This window comes from Coturnix japonica, chromosome 2 (assembly GCF_054131305.1).
Source record: "Coturnix japonica strain WE chromosome 2, WE-NBRP24, whole genome shotgun sequence".
NCBI classification, from domain to species: Eukaryota; Metazoa; Chordata; class Aves; order Galliformes; family Phasianidae; genus Coturnix; species Coturnix japonica.
In genome coordinates this window covers 47371915-47393594 of record NC_140664.1, presented here as the reverse complement: position 1 = coordinate 47393594, position 21680 = coordinate 47371915, and the positions used below count along the sequence as shown (strand labels likewise).

The following is a 21680-nucleotide window of genomic DNA, read 5'->3' as shown; positions in this document are numbered from 1 at the left end:
CAAGCTCCAGCTCTGCAGGCAGAAAGTCGGTGGCTGTCTGCAGAGGGAACTGAGAATACACTTCTCCCTGATTTACTTAACCATTCTTTGCCTCTTCATGTTTTTCCTACCTGACAGTTCTTAAATTTGATATTATTTAGCTGATATGAAAGAAAGAACGTGGGTGTAAGTTAAGAAAAGAATGATCTGCACAGCTCTGTCACTTAACATCCTATGGAAGTGAGGGTGGACGTGATCAAAAAGCGTTCACCAGCTTAACAGAGATAAGAGGACTTGCGTATCTTTAGCCTATTTTATCTTGCTAAACAATTTCACAGTTTCAAACAGTGGGATAATTATATTGCATTAAAATATGTTTAAGTCCCACTGACAGCAATAAGAAAACTCAAAGGGAATGAATTGGCAGGAGTGTCAGAGAAGGTTTACTTTTGAAAGATTTAAATGGCAAAGTTCATCTCTAAAGTCGACATAACGTATAAAGATTCCAATATTCTTCTTGCCTAAAGATAAATATTCTTTCAAAACATCCAACATAGGTTTTTAAAACAAATTCGAGTAGATTAATTACAAGGATCCACTTTAAACCAACTAAAATTAATCTACTGATTTAAAGTAAGAAAGCATAATCTCCATGCTTCGTATGATAGCTGGCATGTTTACAACCAGACATAGCTCCGTTCCGAGAAATCACTGCAAGACTTTCCAAAGTAAAAGACAATATAAACTTAAAACTGCACTGTACAAATGACATCCTTAAGAAAAGCTCCCAGAACCGGAGTAAAACACTTGAATCTTTTAACAGAAAAGCAAATGAAATTAAATAGGCGGCAGAACAAAGATCACAGCCATAACATTCAGCAAACTGCAAACAGACATTGCTCTTGCCACTCATCTGCATTACTGCCCTATTTACATTTATCATAAAAAGCTGCTTCAATATTTGGAAGGGAGGGGGGGCGGGGGGAGGGGGAATATCATCTGTAATACCTCTGTGTTTTAAACTTATTTACTTCATTTTAGCCAAGGGAGACACAGAGTCTTCTGTTCATACTGTTGAACTCATTCTCTATTTCTCTGATGAAACTGGTGCCTTCCACAAACCAAATATCCAGTCTGCTGGTGTAGACTACATTGACTTTAAGAGGATAATCCACCGTTGACACTAAATACAATCAATCAATGGATGAAGCCATGGAAGTGATGAAAAAAAAATCTGCTCAGGTCTACGCTGGTGGTGCTTAACACTGTTCCAGAAACTCCAGTTTGAATTGCATCACATGCTGAAGAAAGGGCATGCAGCTCAGATTTATGGCTGTTGTGCCAATGAACACTCACTTCTTTGATCCTCTAAACAATGACACTATTATTGCATGAGTAGGTGATATTCTCTGGTCCATAGGTCTCTCTGGCTTCAGTGACAATGTGTGTGCATGTGATTATTTATCCCTAACATGGTTTCTTTTATTATTTAAACCATAACCACTGAAATAAAAGGAGTCTCCCTGACTAGTAAACATATTATTTCTATAAAGCACTCAAAAATGGCAAAAGCCATCACCAACCAGTCATATTTGGCTAAAGAGATCCAAATAATTAATTGATAATGAGAACAACTGTTTAACGTATTCCACTATGTTTACAGTCTCACTGGCTGTGATGGAAAATCTGTTTTAATGCAGCTTATAAATAAAGACAATTCATTAAATATTTCACTGCCCTTCCTCTGAAAACTGCCACTTGTAGAAGTCTGAAATGCCGTCATCATCCTTGGACTAATTGGACAGCGTGTCTTTGTTAAGCAACGTGGCTACTCTTCGTCTGTATTTGTATTTAGCTTCATTATAATGCTGTTTCAGCTACACACGAGGGAGCAAATAAATGAAGTTCTTGCAAAGGTTTTTAAATACATGTTAATTCTTAATAAACAGATTTGTAATTAAATCGGGAGATTTCAATGCAAATCAACCTAGGTGCTAAAAGTTGCAAGAATTTCTTTCCTGACGTTTCTTTCCTGAAGGAAGATGTGGAATCGAGATCAATCCATGATCCATAGAGGCTGTTAAGGCTGCCCTTCAGACACCAGACAGCAACAGCAGATCTTCAGCACTTTGCAGTCTGAGGTGGAGGACTGCTGCCGCCTGCACAGCTTACAGAAGGCACGTAAGCAGCAGCCAAGAGCTTGGGAAGGAAGGCAAGAACAGCAACCACAACTGAAAATATATCAGATGCCTTCACAGATCTGCGGCCAGCACAAAAACAATGGTTGTACAGGCTTTAACCTCTCACTTTCTCCAATTTAAAATTAAATTAGAGCATGCACTGAAAAATACCTGATGAACAAAAATATTCTAAGGCTCATAAATGATCGTGTAATGTATTTTTGGTTCTGCGATGAAAATCAGTCACTCCTACTTAAAATGATAATTGGACTTATTAGTCTTCCAGTTGCCATCAAATCAGTATATCTAAATGTAGAAGTAAAAATATTTTTATCCTTATAAAGTGCAATGGAAGTATATAAAGTTTTCAGCTAAAATTGTCTCCAAAAAAGACAGAATGTAAAAGAAGTATTTGACTTACTGCTGGCTTGACTTTCAAAAAGCCCCCAGTTAATTCACATTCACTGAAGTAATACCAGTAAATACCAACAATTCTGAAGGCTACAGAAGTTTCAGTACTACAGAAGTCATATAGGTACTAATGAAAATAGATATTATCTGTTCTGTTTCACAGTGAAAATCTGTGTCTCGTGTGATGATAATAAATAAGGCAAGTTGGGTAAGAGCGAACACCACTATCTGCAAAATCAGATTCACAAGTAAGATAGGAAACATTTGGTGTTACTGTGATAACATAGTATTGAATATAACACTGCTGTTGATTCATAAGCAGCATTGTTCATCACCCTCTCTTGAGTAATTGGCTTTGCAGACTGAAATTCATTATTTTTCATTGAAAGCTATGTAAAAACATATTCTAAAAAAGACAAATACATACAAGAAAAGCAAACATATGGCACTGAGATAGGAAGAGGTAGAAACAAACTCAGAAACGAAAACCTACTCTTTATTCTTTTCTGAATGCTGCCACTCATTTGTGATAATGCATAGGACTTCCTATGACTCCAGTCTCTGTCTTTATGCTGTTGGCAGAAGAACTATAGCCTACTCAAACCACTCCAATTTTAAGCCCTAATTGTGTTTTCAGTAAAATCAGGGTATTTTTCAAATCATTAACACACAGACATTAAAGACAATTGTGGCAGATATTTATAATGTCACAGTTCCACAATACGTTATCACTTCAAGAAGCTGTTTGCTTGTTTTTCAACACTGCACTAGACTTGTTTGCAATTTGATCCCCATTCCAATTTTCTGGTTCTGCAACCACAAGGCTAAAGTAACACTTTGTTATTTCTGAAAGCACTTCTGACTGACCAACCCATTAGCAGCAAACTTAATCCTTCAATAGGATATGAACAACACAACTTGTAACATCAAGGTATTCATTTGACCTCAGGTATGAAATGTTTACAGTTCTGTACTTGAACACTGACTAATCAGGACATGAGAAGTTCAGCATAAAAAAAACCAGACACACTTGGTGAAATCTGTATGCAAACAAGTATTTCATACTGAGGGAAAGGTATCACAGGGCATCAGCAGAATCTGCTCTCAGCATGGAAAGAGCACAACTTCCATATCTGCTGTTAATTAATCATGTGCATACAGCATCAAAATGAGAGCTACTGCAGCAAAGAAATGTTATCTGTTGCGTAACTGCTACTTCTCCCCAGTATCCACTGCTTATCCATATCAATCTCCTTGACAATGCTAGACTTCGTGTGAAGAACAAGGAGTTGCCGACACCTTGGTTAGCATACATAGTATATGCAGGTGCTCTGCTTTGACAGACTTCTTAGTATTTCAGGTTGTTCATTCAGGGTAGTAATAACACTGTTGTACCACTTCATCATTACCAAGCCTTCGAGATCAAGTTTGTGAATACTGTAACAAGTGAAGAACCACCAGCATCCAACTTAGACCAAGAAAAAGACAAACAACAATGTTTAAAAACCTACTTGATTCTTAGAATTCTGAATTACTACAGTAATGTTATAACCATCACAGAATCACAGAATTGCAGGGGTTGGAAGGGACCTCTAGAGATCAAGTCCAACCCCCCTGCCAAAGCAGGCTCCCTACACCATGTCACACAGGTAGGCGTCCAGGCGGGTCTTGAATATCTCCAGAGAAGGAGACTCCACCACCTCCCTGGGCAGCATGTTCCAGTGCTCCGTCACTCTCACTGTAAAGAAGTTCTTCCACACATTCGTGTGGAACTTCCTATGCTGTAGTTTACAGGTAACTATAACAGTTATCACAGGTAGCTATAAAAACTTGTGGTTGTTCATCCTACCCCAGATGATAAACAAAGCCCTGAGGTAAAAATCTAGCTAGAAAGAAAAATCAAATGAAGCCAATGGAGGCAACATTCACTGTATCTCCTCTTTTATGACATTTTCATGTAAAACATGGTATATTTTCATACGTTTGGGAAATAATGGTAATTCTGCAAGTTATTTCAAAAACAAAAAAGTAAGATTATGTTGCTTTCTAACTCCTTTGGGCTCCATCAAGTACATATCACTGGGAAACATAACACGTTGTGACCAAATAGCATACTGAAGTCACAGCATCAGCTGTGCAAGCGAAGGAAGTCTAACCACATGTGAAGCTCATTTGCCATGTTCCTCATCTTTTATTTAAGTATTCAGTGTCAAGATTTTCTGGTGCCCAGAAATACACCTCAGCAAACTTCTCCAGTTTCTCCGAACACAGTGACACATTCCAAGTAAACCAGCAATCACCAGGTGCTAATGTCAGTATGAATTTGAATATTACATCCAAGAAGGAACACCTAAGGAAAGTCTATGTAGCTTCAGATGATGACCATAGTTTTATTTCTTTCTCCTGTCTTCACATTACAGAAATGACATCCCATTTTTATGAGGAAAATGTGGAAGAAAATTTAAGTCACAAAATTCAACTCGAATGATCATATCTGAAAACGCAGAGCAAACCACAGGCCAGCTGAAAATGAAGTGCTTTCCCTGTCAGTGCCTGCATTAACATCTTTTGAAAGCGGAATTAAAGTGTTTGCCTGATTGATAAGATAGATTTTAAAACCGGTGTTCGAAAATGAGCACAAGGGACTACATTTGCACAATTCAGTGTTTCATGAAGGTTCAACAAAATATTTGGCCTTCCTAAAAACATTCTTAGCAAAGGAATATGAGTCTGTTGATAAGTCTCAACAACCAGATGAAGTATCTGCATGTTTTCTACTAAACAAGTGATTCACGTTCATTGGTGACTAGTTCCTATAGGCAAACATTAGACTACACGCTTTGGTTGTAGCTAATTGACTACCTGCTAGATACACACATCAACTGTTCACATGAACCTGGCCTGAAAGAATACAAAGTTAAAGGAATTAAGTACCATACAACCATGTTGCGCTCACAAAATTAAAATACTTTAGTAAAAGGCAACCGAACTTGAATACACACACGCTTACATAACACGCCATGTTTTTCCACAGCTACTAGCATAATATGCCCTTAATATGTTCACTCCGTTCCACAAAGGACAAAATAAATCCCCATCAATAAAGGATTAAAAATGGCACAGGTCAATTCCTGTTAACTTTAGCAACTATCAATCAACACTTAGCCAAAAATAACAAAAAGAAAAAAAAATGATCTTTCCCGCCGTGCTGTGCAGGCTTCCATTTCAGTTTTAAAGCCTTTCTGCTGAATCCACCCTGGAACACGGAGCTAAGATAATGCCTGAAGTAGTAATCAGAAGAAAATTTATCTCGATTCCTTTTACGAGTTCAAGGAAGAAACTACAATGGAGACATGACCTACTCACATTCATTAACTTCTTAAAAAAAAAGCCAAGCCTTAAGTATTATTATTTATACAACTAGGCCGCACCCATCATCCAGGCATATTTTGGTAAGAATTCCCCAATCCTTTAACAAAAGTAACAAAAAGCACCACACAAATCATAGTGGAATCAAGAGAGCTCTGATTTCTGTTTTGTATCAATTAGGTAAATCATCAAGGTTGCAAATCTGAAACAAAATCTTTAAAAATTATTCCTCAAGTAAGTAAAATTATGGGGGGGGGGAGCAAATTACACATTCTTAAAACAATACTATAATCTTGTAAAGAGGAAAACACTTGTTTTGAAGTTGTTATCACTACAAAAGTCACACAGAATCACAGAATTGCAGGGGTTGGAAGGGACCTCTAGAGATCATCGAGTCCAACCCCCCTGCCAAAGCAGGCTCCCTACACCACGTCACACAGGTAGGCGTCCAGGCGGGTCTTGAATATCTCCAGAGAAGGAGACTCCACCACCTCCCTGGGCATATTTGTAATAAATAATTTGTTTATATTTGTATAATATTTGTAATATGTAATTTGTAATATGTAAGCCATTTGTAGAGACCGATGTAATTAAAAGACCCAACAAACAAAACCCTCAATCACAGATTAAAGGTATAAATGCGAATGCGATTCTCAGTCAAGTTCTTGGAAGCTCCATCATGAATTTGAGTTAGAATATGGTTGCACCCACAGGAAATCAGTAGTTTCAGATCCCCTTATTTTAAAGGTTAACTCTCACCAGTAAACACATATTAGTTAATTCATATGCAATTTAAGTATGCATATCCAAGCATACCCGATATGTCACAAATACATTTGAATTAGCGCACAGGTGTTGGTCATACTGTGCCTTTGACGAAACTACATACCATCAGGTGTCTCTCTTTAAGGACTGGTGCATCAAGCTTATTTGAAATCCATCTTAAATTAAAATACATTGATTTTTAGGACCAGAATTTACATGACTAATAGCCTAAAGATAACACACCTGTAATGCACATTGCAGCAAAAGGGGCAGCTACCTCTCACAGCTCAACACCCTCCATTACTGTTAAAAACCCTAAAATTACCCCTTTCCTCATCCAGAGAAAGAAGGGTCCCATTTGTCAAGTTTTAGAACGTGCCAACATTTACCCTTAGGCAAAGCTCAGGTATTGCTTCAAGTCAGCATTTTTTTCCCTTTAGACCTGCTTTTAAATACAGATGGTAGAATAGCAAGTGCTGAATGAACACTATTAAATACTGCATGGGTTTTTCTGGTTCAGAAGGCCTTATTCCAAACACCAGCAATCAGCAATGCTTAGTGCAGAATGCTACAATTACTGTTGGACTGATGATTACCATCCGCGTATTTCTCTTTATATTTGTCCTTGTACCAAAACACTACATGGGTCAAAAGTTATTCCAGCTGGAAAGATAAATTTTACTTTAAGTTATCATTAACTTAAACTGGAGTAGAATCAAGCCCTGAAGCACAATAGCACATTTTCAAATCTGCCTTGCTCACACATCTTCCTGGTGAGAAACAGCAACGCTAAAGCAACAGCCATTAAAAAAAAGAAAACCCAGCCCTTCTATACATTTTACAAACACATAACCTATGAATTGCACAGAGGAATAGATGAAACTAACATATAACTGACTGAATTCCCTTACTTTGTGAACGCAGTCAGATTTTTCATCCCTTTTTAAGCTTGCAACCACTGTTTTTTGGGTTGTTTTTCTTTTTGCTAAGACCTGTTTCAAATAACACCAGTTTCATCAGAAATCCCACTTAAAAAAGAGAGTTAATCTTATTTACTTTAAACCAAAACTGACTTTGAATCAAGATTTCAAATGAATTAATACTCGCTTCAAAGTCCCTGAGCCCCTGTTTTTCCCCCCCACAAAGAAGAAGCTTTTCCATTCTATGAGGTATCCAACAGAAAGTTCAATCAGCCCCTTTATCATTGGTGTCTCTGAAAATGGAGAAGTTCTTCAAAAACACCATTAAAAATGATGCTCCTCCAACCCTACAGAAAGTCTGCTTCAGTTTTTACTTCTCCCCCAGAAGCTCAGAAAAAAAGATGCATTACAGAGAATTGCAATAGATAGACGCCACCAGTTATTTTATCCAAACAAACAACGTATCAAAGTGAACAAAAGGATAAAATGAGCAAAAATGCCTCAGAACTGAAATACCTGCATAAGGCATATTTCATGTCAAACTCCGCTTCCATCTCTAAAAAGAGTTTCTCATTTCCACTAACTTGCATCTACCAATTGAGCAATTATGCCCCATGTGGGAGTACCTTACAGTCGTTTTCTTAACATCTGCATTCTGTGTTAAATTCTAACTGAACAAGATGTCTGATATTTTTTTTTCCTTTATCTTGAACCTTCAAAGCGGTAGCTTTACCAGAGGCAAAACCACACACCAGAGAATATGAGTCATATAATAAAGAAACGACTCTTCCCCTTCTCCCTCTTCCACCCTGGAGCTATAATAACCTAAAGACACTGTATTGTAAATGGCTTCTTTGGTAATACTGATAGCACGAACAACTCATAATCATGTAGCCAATAAATGAAGATTTTTATAGTCCTTACTGTATCCATAACAAATTGCTCTTGATATATCCTGATATATGCATACACGTATATGTAATTCCAAGGCCAGTTTTAAATTGTGTTACTGTAAAAATAATTTTCACTGATATTTATGTCTGTGCACTTGTTTTCATACCATGCAAAATACAGCATAGATTACACCTTTCTCCATGGTACCTCTAAGTTATCTCAGAAGAGTAACCTCTGTACAGAAATCCCTCATTTGCTTACGATTCCATATCTAAAGATGGCAACGCTCACGTGCAATGAAACCACTGCTCAGGCCAACTACAATAAGCAGATAAGGAAGCAAACCACCTTGCTCGACCACATGAATTTCTGCTCCAAAGTGCAATAATATGGAAAACACTACTGGGGGCACTCCATTCTTTTATTTCCTTTTATATCCTCTTCTGCAGGTGAACCGTAACTCTGCAGACTGACACCCAGCATCCAATTCCACACAGGAAAACAGCTTTTGACAGTCTTATTTGAAGCCTCAATAGGAACAACAGCATCAGAAATTGTAAAGAACTAAACAGAAAAACAGCATTTACAAACATCTGCATATAAATCAGTAACAACAAACAAACACTAGAACAGGTGCGACCACCAAAGCCTTGAAGGAAAGTTAAGCTGGCATGATGCTCTTGTCAGGAGCATCTTCCAAAAAGTGAAAGAAAACAAGGCACCAATGAAGCAAACAATGCATCAGCAAATCAAAGCAAAGAGATGAGTTGTCCCTTAACGCAGAATGAAGCAGTGTTTTCTCTTCTTACCTGTGTATAGTCGAAGTCAGAAAGAGGAGCTATGCTCTTGATGTAGTCCATTCGAAATTGGTTTTCTGGGTTGGCCAATGGAACCGGGGGTATTAAAGTGCTCATAGCTGAAACTATAGTCTAGAATTGGATCAAACAGAAACAAACACGTTAATCTGGATAAATCTAAGATGCGGGATCAATAGAAGATAATCCAATCTGATCAGCAAAATAGGATTTCTCCCTGCACAATCTTAGAGAGCACAATTCTGACCATTTCCGCTACGCCCAAGCATTTAAGAACAGTATAAAGCGTGTTCTTACCACAATCGCATCTTTAACATTTTTCCGAATATCCAGTATTTTCTGTTTCTTTTCTCTGCGTTAAAACAGAAACATGAACACTTTGAGTTTGATTCCCAATGCACTCCAGTCACTTGCAGCTATCTCCCTCCCCCCCCCCCCCACACTGATCGCTTGTTTATCTGCTCCTCAGTCGCTACACCAACAAACTGAAAACAACAGCAAGGCAAATGCATCTTTCTGCTTATCCCTTTTCTCGCACGGTATGAAGAGCAATGCCCATTCATCCCTCACGTTTTCTTACACCAGAGGATCGCAGCCACATCTGCAGAGCCTCCCCTGACGGAACTGGAAATCATTCTCCCATTTTTATTCATTTCCACAGCGCGCTGCGGACAGGCACTAAATGAATAACATAGAGCTGAAAGGCAGCCGATATCTGAAATTAACGCTATGGATTAATTGTGATTTCCAGGAAAAAGCACTTGGGAGAGAAAAAGATGCACCCTCAAAAAACAGGGTGATTTCTAACAAAGGTGCCAAATTAGTTTCAGTTTTACGCTAAGCCAAACACCGGAAAAACAGCAGCCGCTGTCATCCTGAATGCGGCTTGACATATATTTGTGCATCGCACACAGATGCAATATTGAGTTATTTGCTTCTATGTAAAAGTAGTCGCCATGTTGTTGCTACACAGGGGCCTGTCAAGCGCTGCAGTAGCAACAGTGTAAGGTACGGCGAGGGGGCCAGGAGCACAAACGCAAACAGGAGGCAGCCGGCATCGATTTCCTTATTCTCCCTCCCCAAAACGCAGCGCCGAGCCACCCGAACGGAGGATGCGGGCAGAAATTTCCCGACCTCGACCCTCTCCCGGCGTTTAACGAAAAACAAGCCCCGGAGCGCCGGCGATCCTTACTCTGAGTTAAACCCATTGACGTGCAGGATCCTCATCTGTTTCACGATGGTGCTTTTCCCCGACTCGCCGGCCCCTGGAAGAGAAGGGAGAGGGCGCGCGGTGACACGCGGGCCGTGCTGCGGCCGTGCAGCATCTCCCACCTCCGCCGGCATCCGCGGGTCGCGGCGCTCCCGGCCCGACCCTCCGCGGAGCTCGGACAGCTCGCTGCCCCCTCCAGCCCCCCCCGGCCCTGCCCTGCAGCCTTACCCAGCAGAAGCAAGCGGTGCGTCGCTTTGTAAGCCAGCCGCTCCTTCTGCAACTGCTTCTCTATTTTTTTGTTGGCTTCTCGCTGCGCTTTCTCATCGATACGCTGATCCTCCGTTTTGCTGTTGCCCAGACACCCCATCGCCGCCGCTCGGGAGGGATGTCAGGCTGCTGCCTGCGCGCACCGGGGTCTTACCGGGGGGGGGGGGGGGGGAGGGGGGAGAGGGGAAGGGGGACGGCGAGGAGCAGGCTTTAAATCCCGGTATCTCCGCGGCGCTCTCTCTTCGCTTCTTCCCCCCGCTTTGCTCAAATAAAATGGTCTCTGGCCGCGCTCTGATCAAAACAGAGTTTGTTTGTTTTCCTCTCCCCGAGAGGGATGCGAGGAGCCGAGGTGGCCGCGCCGAGCCGGGAGGGGCGGGGGAGAGACCCGCAAAGCAACGCCTAACGAGCACCGAGGGGAGCGGCACGGCACGGCACGGCACGGCACGGCGAGGCGGGCTCCTCCCGGCAGCAGCCCGGTGCCGCTCTCCCCGCTCCCTCCCCGCCGCACGCGCGATCCCTATATTTCTCCGTGAAGGGCTATTTTTGTCTCTCGAACTCAGCACTGCCTCTCTCTGCCAGACCAGGAAACGGGCAGCCCGCAGCCGCTGTGCGCGGGGAAGGCGGGGGAGAAAGGTGGGAGCCGGACCCCTCCACCTGAGGCTCCGCCGGCCCGAGGCACGCAGCCTCCGCGGGGCCCTCGCCCCCGCGCCCGCCGACCCCCGCCGCCCCCGGCCCCGCCGCGCCCCGCGGCCCTCGCCCGCCCGCCGGCCCTGCTGCCGCGAAAACCTGGAGCTGGCATCCGCCGCCCGCTGGAGGCAGCCGGCGCGTCGGCCCGCGGCTCCCGGCCTCCTCCTCCTCCCGAGGAGGCGGCCGGCCGCCCCCCGCTGAGCCCGCCCCGTAGCCCCGCGGCCCCGACGATGCGCGCCGCTCGCAGAGCCGCCAAGGCGAGGGAGCGGCGAAGAAAGGGTGGGCGAATAGCCTCGCGCGGCTGGAAATACCGCCGCCCTTTATTTCCACATATTGCTATTCCTCCTGACTGCCGAAGCTGCGCTATCGCTGTGGAGGCGAAAAGAAGATCAGGCAGCGCAACACCTGTGCTTGCCTCTGTGTTCAGGAGGCACCATGGCACCCAGGTGCCAGGTACAGAATCACAGAATTATCAAGGTTGGAAAAGACCTAGAAGATCATCTAGTCCAACCATTACCAATACTTCCCGGCTAAATCATACTCCTCAACACAACACCATACCTGTGCTGATGGCCCTGCTCAGTCTAGAACATGGACACTGTTTCATTCTCCTCTTCACACCGGCAGTGAGTGTGAGGGGCGAATATTGCAGGCAAAAATCCACAGGTTCTGCCAGACCAAACGAGGCGTTTGTTAGCATCACACAACCCGTGTTTTAGAGCCGAATGTTTCTTCCCCATTTCCATTTTCTGTCCACTGACACAGCTGGGGCTGGAAGCTCAGTTCATGCCGCCTGCAGCTTGTGGGGCTGCAGGGTGAATGGCTCTAGGAAGGAGACACACAGCTTGCTGCTGTTCACTGTCAGAAGGGACAGGATAGGATGCACAAGATGCATGGAGCCGTATTTATTCCCTATTTGAATGCTTAACTTGTTATGTCCCAAATCTGGATGGTTTTGGCCTTGTTTCTTCCCCAGATCCTTCTTAGCAGTTTTGTTCCTGTATATACTAAGGAAGAGAGATTAGATGTGGGTTTATTCCCAGCTGAGACAAGGCTCAGGGCCAACAGGACTTGACAGGTTCGTGGTATATCCTGCTTTTACCTTTCTCTGAAAGAGGGAAAGTGTTTCTCATTTCCTCTCTCCCCTTTGCAAACCCCATGACCCCTTTGGGTCTCTTCCTCCTGAGAAAAGATCACACAGTTGAAGAACGACACGTGCAAGTGACCTGTGCCCAGAAACAACTTTTGGCTGTCATTATATTCTCACTCTTCCTATTTTATTTTCCTTCCCAAATGCGGCACTCCTTATTCTGGCACATTCAGAACTACAAAACCCTAGAAATAATAGCAAAGGCAGGAGCAGCTCTCACCCTCTTTGCACACTGCACATTTTGGTTTTTCCCCCAGAGAGAAATCAAAGTTATCACATGCATACGTGTCTTCTGCAGACAGAAAAACCCAACTGTGAGCCTAAACGGGATGCTATCCATCATCAAGGGTTTCAGCAATGCTGTTTTAGCAAACAAGCTTCTAGAACAAATCACACATGGATAGAAGCAAAATCTTGGGAATGCAAGGAAAAGGAGATTCTCTCTGCTCTTCCCAGTCAGCCAACATGGCATTCTCCTCCTCATGTTCCTGGTCCTCTTGAAAGCAAGATATTTTGCACTGATCCTGCTCTGTCAGATCATTATATATATCTATATAAGCACGTATACATAGAAATTCATGTCCCGCTCTCCTTTGCAGGTTCCTACTGCAGGTTGATGAACCTCAGGCTGAGTACTAGTGAGCCCAAGTTATAAGCACAGAGGTTGTGCTCATACACTTGAATGGAAGAAAACTGATAACTCAGCTATCGCCCCTGCCATAAAATCACAGAGCAGCTTCTTTTGTCCATTTTGTCCGGACTAAAACAAGAGGGGGAGCTAAGCAGTGGGAAAACAGACTCTTCCTGCTTGTCACTCTTCCTGCCTCAGCTTTCACAGGGGTCTCTGACCTCCGTACTGTCACTGTCCTCAAGTCTGGGCACTGCACTAGCCGGGTAATGCTGCGTGACCTGAGCTGCCTCTCCCCACTGACCTCTCTTTTTCATGCTTTTACTCCACCTCATTGTCAAACCACAGACTGAAAAGAGCAAAATAAATGGTTATTTGCATAGGCATTCAAGAAAAATGATTTCTCCCCGGTAATAAATTCTTGGTAAGTTTGTCTCCCTGCAGCTGTCAAATATTAACACAAAAGTACACACTCCCTGGAATGCTACATTTGGATTTTTCTAAGATACATGAACCAGGAACCTGAAAAATTACGACTCTGGCTGTATGAAAAATACTGACTGTGGATCTGGTAAATACACGAGCACACACTATGCAGAGAAGTGAAAGCCACAGTAAAAAATCTGACCTTTCTCCTGATATGTTTAAACCCATCACCTCAGAGAAGTCCTTATAAAAACTTTGAGGGGAGCTCCTTGCCCTGATGAAGGAGGACAAGGTCTGTAAGTCAACGCTGACTCTGAATTGACCTCATTCCCTGGATTAAAAACAAACTCAGTGATGCAGGAATCAGGAGGGGGCAGTTCTTTGGCTCCCCGACCCATCTGTAACATCTCCATTCCTACGCTGTGCTTTTCCAATTACTGCCAAATTGCTGGCCTGGCAAAGCAGCCCCTCTGCTGCTCCTCTGTGAGGCACTGAAAAGCACAGGTGAGCACAGCAAAAGGGAGGTGAAGTGGTCTGGTGGAAGTCTGTGGAGTAAAAGTAATCAAGCTTGAAGATAAAGCAGAGTTTTCCAAAGAAAAACTAGAGGTGGCAGCCAGCAGAAAGGAGGATGACCGCCTTTTGCTCCAAGAGAGCAGTTGTGAAGGGGAGGATTGGCTCCAAGAAGCGTGCTAGCTGGACAGATGCTCCACAGAAACCTGCATGGAAAAGCATCAGGCAAAGAGCAGCTTTGTGGTATGACCACACTAGAGAAAGAGGACAATCCTCTTCCACTACAGCTGGCTGTTCCTTATCCAAGCTGGTTTCTCCTCATCCACATCCTGGGAGGAAACAGAGAATGGGTAACTACTGGTGTGGGAATCCCAGTCAGCTCAGTCTGTGTTCAGACTGGTAAGATAATTCATGTGCTTGATTTTTCAGACTAGAAATCCCTTTCTGCAAAGACAGACTTGCACGGCAGCTCTGCACACAATTCCATCTGTCAGTACTCAGGGCAGAAGTTGCTGACTAAGACTGAAATGCAGCAAGGGCCTAGTCACATTGAATAAGCTGAGTAACCTTGTGTAGTTCAATTATTACATATTACAGTCAAGTAATACTGTTAAGCTACATGACACAGAAGCTTTTGAAATGAGAAAAAGGACAAGACCTCATATCATGAATTTGTGACCCACTATTAAGGGATATGTTGCATGGTCAGAAAAACAGATGCTTTCATGGCAGTATCCCCAGTTATGGGATGTTTTACTTGATTTGGGTCTCCAAGGGCACTCCCAACCCCCTCCTAAATTAAATAAGTGAAGTAATACATTCACAATTTGAGGCAATCAAAAATTAATTCTAATTGGTTTTTTAGTTTAACATTAAACAGATTTAAGTGAAGCCAAGTTTCGCTACGCTCATATCACCTCAGCTTATAAGATAATTCATTAACAAATACAGAAGTATGCTAGAATTATTGCTGCAGTTGCTACTTGAAAAAGTAGAGGAAAAAATCTATATGGGGAACATGTCCTGGATTCCCTGCAATGTGCTGACCAACACCTTGCACAGCTGTAACAGTGAAGCTGAATCATTTATCTTCAGTTTATAATGAATTTTGTATATCATAAAGAATTCTGAATGTCACAGTAAATGCTCAGGTTGACTATCATGATCTCTCTGTTTGACCAGGAGTGAAAAACAGAGGAAGAAATACCTGTTAAGACACTGAACATATGCAAGACATGCCTTAGCCTCACCTTTAACTCGCACGTGTCGGCCGAACTCTGACAGTCACAGCATGTTCCGACATCACCTCCATTTATCAGGCCACACTCTGCTAAGCTGGGTTGTCACCACATTTACCCCAATCACATCCAATCTGTACATTGTATGTGCTCTTATCACTTCCCATCTTGATGTAAATACAGAGATACACTTCAGCTTTTTGGGTTTTATCTATTCTGCCTGAGAAATTAAGAGAATTAAGGCTGGCTCATTTTTATTTAAAAAGTCTCTACATAGTTATGTTATTGATGCCCAAATTCAAAGCTATGCTTCAATTCTTCTGGATGCTGTAATGATCAACAATGTCCCCCAACAGAAAGTCTTTATGAATTAAGGCAATCCTCTCATACAGGTCTGTTTATATGAATCAAGGAATTGGGCAACTATTTTTTAGTGGGTGCACTGTAACGCATCTGCAAGCCCCAGAAGCACTGGTAAGTTCAAAGCAAGCAAGTCTGTATTCTAGCCCTGCTTAAGGATCCCTGCATGTTACTGCACATGAGTAATTGGTAAAAATGGCTTCAGGAAATAACGTTGCCAGGCTGTGTGTAGCCTCATACCCTGATCTGCATCAACAATCTTTATTGCAGGAATACAACTTGTGCTTCACTGCATGAGTCTGGACTAGTAAGTCCAGATGAAACATCACACTCACTGAATAAATACACAGTGTTTTTCCCCTCATTCATCTGTCTCGTCTTACCCCATACACTGCTTGTAACACATACTTGTTGTGTCATGCTCAGCTTGGCCTTTTGTGGTATAGATCTGAGGATTGTTATAGGTATTTTTGTGGTATATGTGTGTAAAGCAGATGATCTCTTGGATTAAATAGCTATCACATGTTTGTTTGTAATTGAAGGGACATGACTCGTTGACCCAAGCGGTCCTTTCTAAAACCAGGTTTATACTGGAATTTAACTTTCCAGACATGAATTTCTTAGGACAGCTGAAACAATAGATATGAAGACTGAGCAGGCTGACTACCTACATAGATTTTATGAGTATTCTGACTATGAGTATGTATGACTTTCTGAGTATTCTCCTATGGAGAGGTGGAAAACCTCTCCTGTATAGGAGAGTACAACCATTTAGCTATCTTCTTATTCTGCTATTCTTTTATTCACTTGTCCTATTACCTGCTGGTCCTAAAATTACAAAGGTATCCTGATGGAACCCTTACAGAATGCCTTAATGAAATATGAACACATTTAATTTGACCTATTTTTACTAAAAAGCTAAAGCTTTCTTTCAACACGCACTGGGCTGTTTGTGTAGCATGGGTTAGATTCTTCGGAGCATATATTTGTTTAGTCTATCCTAAAGATCAGGAGCCTAGATGAAATCTCATAGGAGTAGATCATTTTATTTGGGATGAAAGGTGATAGGAAATATTGGTGTGTGCATGACAGAGAAGGAGAAAATGTTGGAAAGTCTGGAGAACTTACAACAATTTTGGAACAGGTCCCTTATAAATAATAAATCAGTTATTGTGGAATCTGAGACTTGTAATAGTACAAATACAAAAGTGAAGTGGTGTAATCCAGCAATCTCAGCTAATACCACTGTTCATACACCACACTGAAGTGCTTAACAATTCGGAACAACTCTGTCCTAGTCCCAGTTCTCATACACAATATGTAAATACGAACCAAGCCTGAAACACTTTAAGTCTTCCTATGTGCAATCTCTTTCTGCTCAGAATCAGCTACAGCAATCTGTCACCTGTGTCACTAAACACAATGGCAAGATGTGCTTCCATTTCTTTGCAGCCTATTCTTCATAACAGGCAGATCTTCAAGAACTGCATTTCTGATCCCGATGCCATGGCACAAAAGCTACTGTAATAAGAAACGGCTTAACCCATCAGCCACAATGTCAGCACAATTACTAACACTAATAAAGATACCATCATAATCTGCTAATAAAGGATCATTAGATACATGATGACTGCTGTATTCTTTAACGTAGCTCTTTTACATGGCCGCTAATTGAGTACACTTGATTTCAACAAAAATAACCACTATAAATTTCCATTTACAAATCTGTTCTTAACCTTTAAACAGCTTAGGGTGCTGCCTGCTCACGTAGGGAAATCAGCTATTAATAGGTTACCCCTGCAAAACATTTACCAGAAATACAAACCAGTGTAACGTTCTGCGTACAAGGAAGACAGCTTGGAAGAATGCACTTCAGGATGCTCTATCTGAACATGTCAATGACACTGAGCTGGGTGAAAACTTCCCTGAGCCACTGAAATGTTTGTGTTCCATACCACGACTTACAGTGTTTGGCAACGGACACCTTACGTTCAGAAAGATTCAAGGATTACATCTGTAGAACACAGTACAGCACATAAATGTTTTCTATGTTGTTCATTTTAAAATCATTCAGGCTGCTAAAGCCAATGGTAAGATAGCAAATATCTAAACATGAGTTGTCACTGCATCTCAGATGCAGCTCCTCTATATGAACATACTGTCACACAGTCATCATTAGAAAGATTGATTTCAGGATAAATTTGACCTCAAAATGACCATGAGCTACCAGAGTGCCACACCATGAGAATGAAGACTGGATACATGGAGAAAGTTCTGCACCAGAGGGCAAAGGGCATGGTACAGGCTGCTCAGGGCAGTGGATATGGCCCCAAGCAGCCTGAGTTCAAGAAGCATTTGGACAATGTTCTCAGACATAGGGTTTGAATTTTTGGTGGTCTGTATGGGGCTGGAAGTTGGATTTGATCCTTGTGGACCCCTTTCAACTTAGGATATTCTGTGATTCTATGAATCAAAACAAAGTAAAACAGAACAGCCCAGTAAATGTCAAGTAGGATATCCCTTATATTTCGCTATTGTGGTCACCCCCATTCAAGAGAAACAATGGCAAGCTGGCACAGGTTGAGAGAAGAGCTATGAGGAGATAGGGAAGGACATCATGGTATTAGATAAGAGCCCAGGAGGATCAGGCCACTGATCTCTGTGACTACCAGCAATAAGCATGTGGGGTGCGCAGTAGCCTGGGGTTTGCAATCAGCCTGGGCCAGCAGGGCTGGGACTTTCTGATTTCACTTGACAAAAATCAAAGGTGTAACAATGCTTTCAAGAGAAGTATAAGAGAGTATTCCCGCAACTAGGAAATACTATTTAATAAAACACAATGCAAACTGCTTAATCTAATTTAATAATTCTGCCTTGAGATGCAAGGAGACCAAAAAACCCAGCATTGTGAGCCCTCAGACGAGCAGGGACTGCAGAAAACCACATCTCCTGACCAGCCCCTGGTACCGAGCAGCAGTGCTGTCCTAGGGAAGGATGACAGCTGGAGACAGAGGCCCCTCTCATCAGCCATCTGATGTTGAAGCCCTGTCCTGCCGAGTGGAAGAGGCCACATGTGGCAGGCGTCCACACACCTTCCGAACTTGTTCCTTCTATTGTGTCAACAAACAATAGCCTCGGACCTAATCTGTGAATCTCCTCAGGCTTGCTTCATGCCTTTACCATACTGCTTCCCTAGTTTGATTTACCTCCTCTGTTTTCTACAGATTTCTAAACCATCAGATTACTTCTCTGTGTGTTCTGCAGACAGTGAGTAAAAAGGAGAAAAGCTATCATTCAAGCATCAAGTGTCAAGTATGTAAACGTTGAGGTTTAATACTGTTACTTTCCATGCATAGTCTCTAAGATTTTATGTGATTTATAACATTGGTGGTTGTCTTCAATGAACAGCACAGAACTCACAGCCAAATTTTAACCCCATCCCCCAAAAAGTGATGCTGAGTCAACATACTTTCAATAGTTTTAAGTTCTGTGCTTCTCTTCCTGCAAATCCTAAGTACTTTCAATTGCCCGTGGAAATCTGAACTAGCGCTAGTTCATAAGTTATATTACATGATGTTAGACCTTATATTTATGGCAATTTGTTGCCATGAGCTTACTGAAGGTGAAGGAGATATTCAAGCCCTGTCTGGATGCCTACCTGCGCAACCTACTGTAGGGAACCTGCTTTAGCAATAGGTTGGACTCGATCTCCTGATGTCCATTCCCTGTGATTCTGTGATCCTATGTATGTTGTTTTGGAATATACTGAGTGGATAAGTTGCACTTTAAAAATTCAAAGTATTGACAGATATACAAATGCACACAGATGCCTATTAAGTAAGGGAATTATTTGGTTTTTGAAATTACACTATCAGATTTCAAGAACTAAAGCTTAGAATCATTCAAAGAATTAGAATGACCTTAGAAAATGATTGTCTTAATTGCCTGTTATCAAAACAATTAAGACAATTTAAAAAGTCAGTCTTTATCGCTAATCACTACTTTGGCACTCCTTTGGCTTACTTATAAGTTAGGCAAATCCATGCTGCACTATGATTAAATGATAGCCTACATTTGGAATCTGCTCACTCAAACATTTTGGAAGGGAATATTACATTGCCAGTAAGAAAAGCAACCTCTGCTATGGGCCACATGAAAATAGGCTATAGTCATGCCTAATAGACACCAACACTATGTCCAACAAGGGTTAAAGCCACATGCAGTATGCAAAATGTTATCATCAACACCAAACTTAACCAGCTCCAGTGAAAAAGACCAACTCTTACGATGCAGTTTGGCTGGCTAAATGCTGATTGCTACAGCCAAGCTTCTTACCAGCTATGAAGCTTATATAACAAATCAAATGTGGGGTGCAATGTATCTCAGTAATGCAGATGTTTAAAATAAAAAAAAATACAAACAATACTATATTATTATCTAATGGATTCCTCCCCTGAAATGCTTATTTCTCTACATAGAGTATAAATGGATTCAAGGTGAATTAATCTAGAGATATAATAATCAGTGATCAGAAGTCATTGTGAAATAGAAATAAAGGTTACTAGCAGGAAATACAGTTGAGCAACTGCACTGCATGGTGGCAAGCCAAAATGTGTGTATTCCTAGTGGTGTGTTAATAACTTGGAAAGTAAAGCCAGAGAGCGGGTGACCAGTGAGTTTCACCATGAGAAAAGCTTTTACACTCAATTTAGCACTTCTGCTCATGACCAATCATTTTCAGTGGCATTTATGAATCCACTTCTTTCCTAAGAAAATAAGTTAATGTTAATGTATATTTAGATGTTTCTCTTCACCTAGAATGGTTCTTTCATCGTGGTGCTGTCCAGCATTCTAATCAGTCTCCATGAATCCACTGGTTCTCTCAGTTGATAAGCTGTCCATTGACCTCAGCTTATGAGAAATGCCATAGGGGCAAAAGGAAAAAAAAAAGCAGACATTATAAATTACCCTGCAGCAGAGATATCGTGACCATATGTTACTTCTTTCAGAAGCTGTCACCATGACCTTTTAGTGCCCGATACAATTCCCTCCTTCCTGATCCTACCTCAACTATGGGTTTGTACAATTTGAACAAAATGCCCCGTGAGCACTGATGCCAATATGTATGAAAATTAGCATTAACCTATCAATGCACTGTGGCAGTCCTGAATTTCCCTAAAGATAAAACTGAAAAGCAAGCAGCAGATAACAACTTCCTCCTTCTCCATGTGGAATGACGTAAGTAAAAGCCTAAGCTAATAGGTATGTTGTCAGTGCATTACTGACAACACACACACACACACGCACAAGAATGCTGGTCTTTTAGTACGAACTCACCTCATGTGGCTCTGTTTCCTTCAAATCCTTTATCTATTCCTTCTCCCAGAAGAAAACCGCACTAATAAAAATAAACCTTTGCTCTGTCTGTGTGCCAGACCCACGTGTTAGAGAATGTTTTTCCTCTCTGTTGGTGGCACATCTTGTATGAGAGTTCAGAAACAATCACCTTGTGAGTGAGAAATTAAAAGCTGAAATCCAAACCTTCTTATAAAGTCTCAGTCTTTTCAAAATAGGAGACAAAGTACACGACCGAGCCAAACTATTTCAGACAAACATCAGCTTGAAACTCTACAATCTCATTTTGATATTACGTTAGAAATATTTGTCAATTCATTCATAGTCCACAACATCTCCTCCAATCTCCAGCACCACTGCAAGCCAGAGACCTGAACTACGTTTTTCTCCTACACCCTTTCTAGATAAATCACATTCATCTTGATTGAAACAAAAGTTAAATTATCTCTCATAAACACTCATTATTATTATTATTATTATTATTATTATTATTATTATTATTATTATTATTATTAT

The 21680-nt window shown here is 41.6% G+C and overlaps 1 protein-coding gene across 3 annotated transcripts in view; it reads right to left on the bottom strand.

Annotated features, from left to right (window-relative positions):
• The window catches only part of GNAL (G protein subunit alpha L), a 170723-nt gene that overhangs the window by 97241 nt on the left and 51802 nt on the right, over positions 1–21680 (bottom strand). For 2 of the 3 annotated variants that reach the window (XM_015855233.3, XM_085537515.1), the window contains exons 2-4: positions 10526–10598; positions 9631–9685; positions 9328–9447 (exon numbers count right to left, since the gene is read on the bottom strand). In XM_015855233.3, the coding sequence (XP_015710719.1) occupies positions 9328–9447; positions 9631–9685; positions 10526–10598 (248 nt within the window). Of the gene's footprint in view, positions 1–9327; positions 9448–9630; positions 9686–10525; positions 10599–10771; positions 11741–21680 lie in introns of those variants that run through there. The other variant, XM_015855232.3, reaches the window with a different exon arrangement.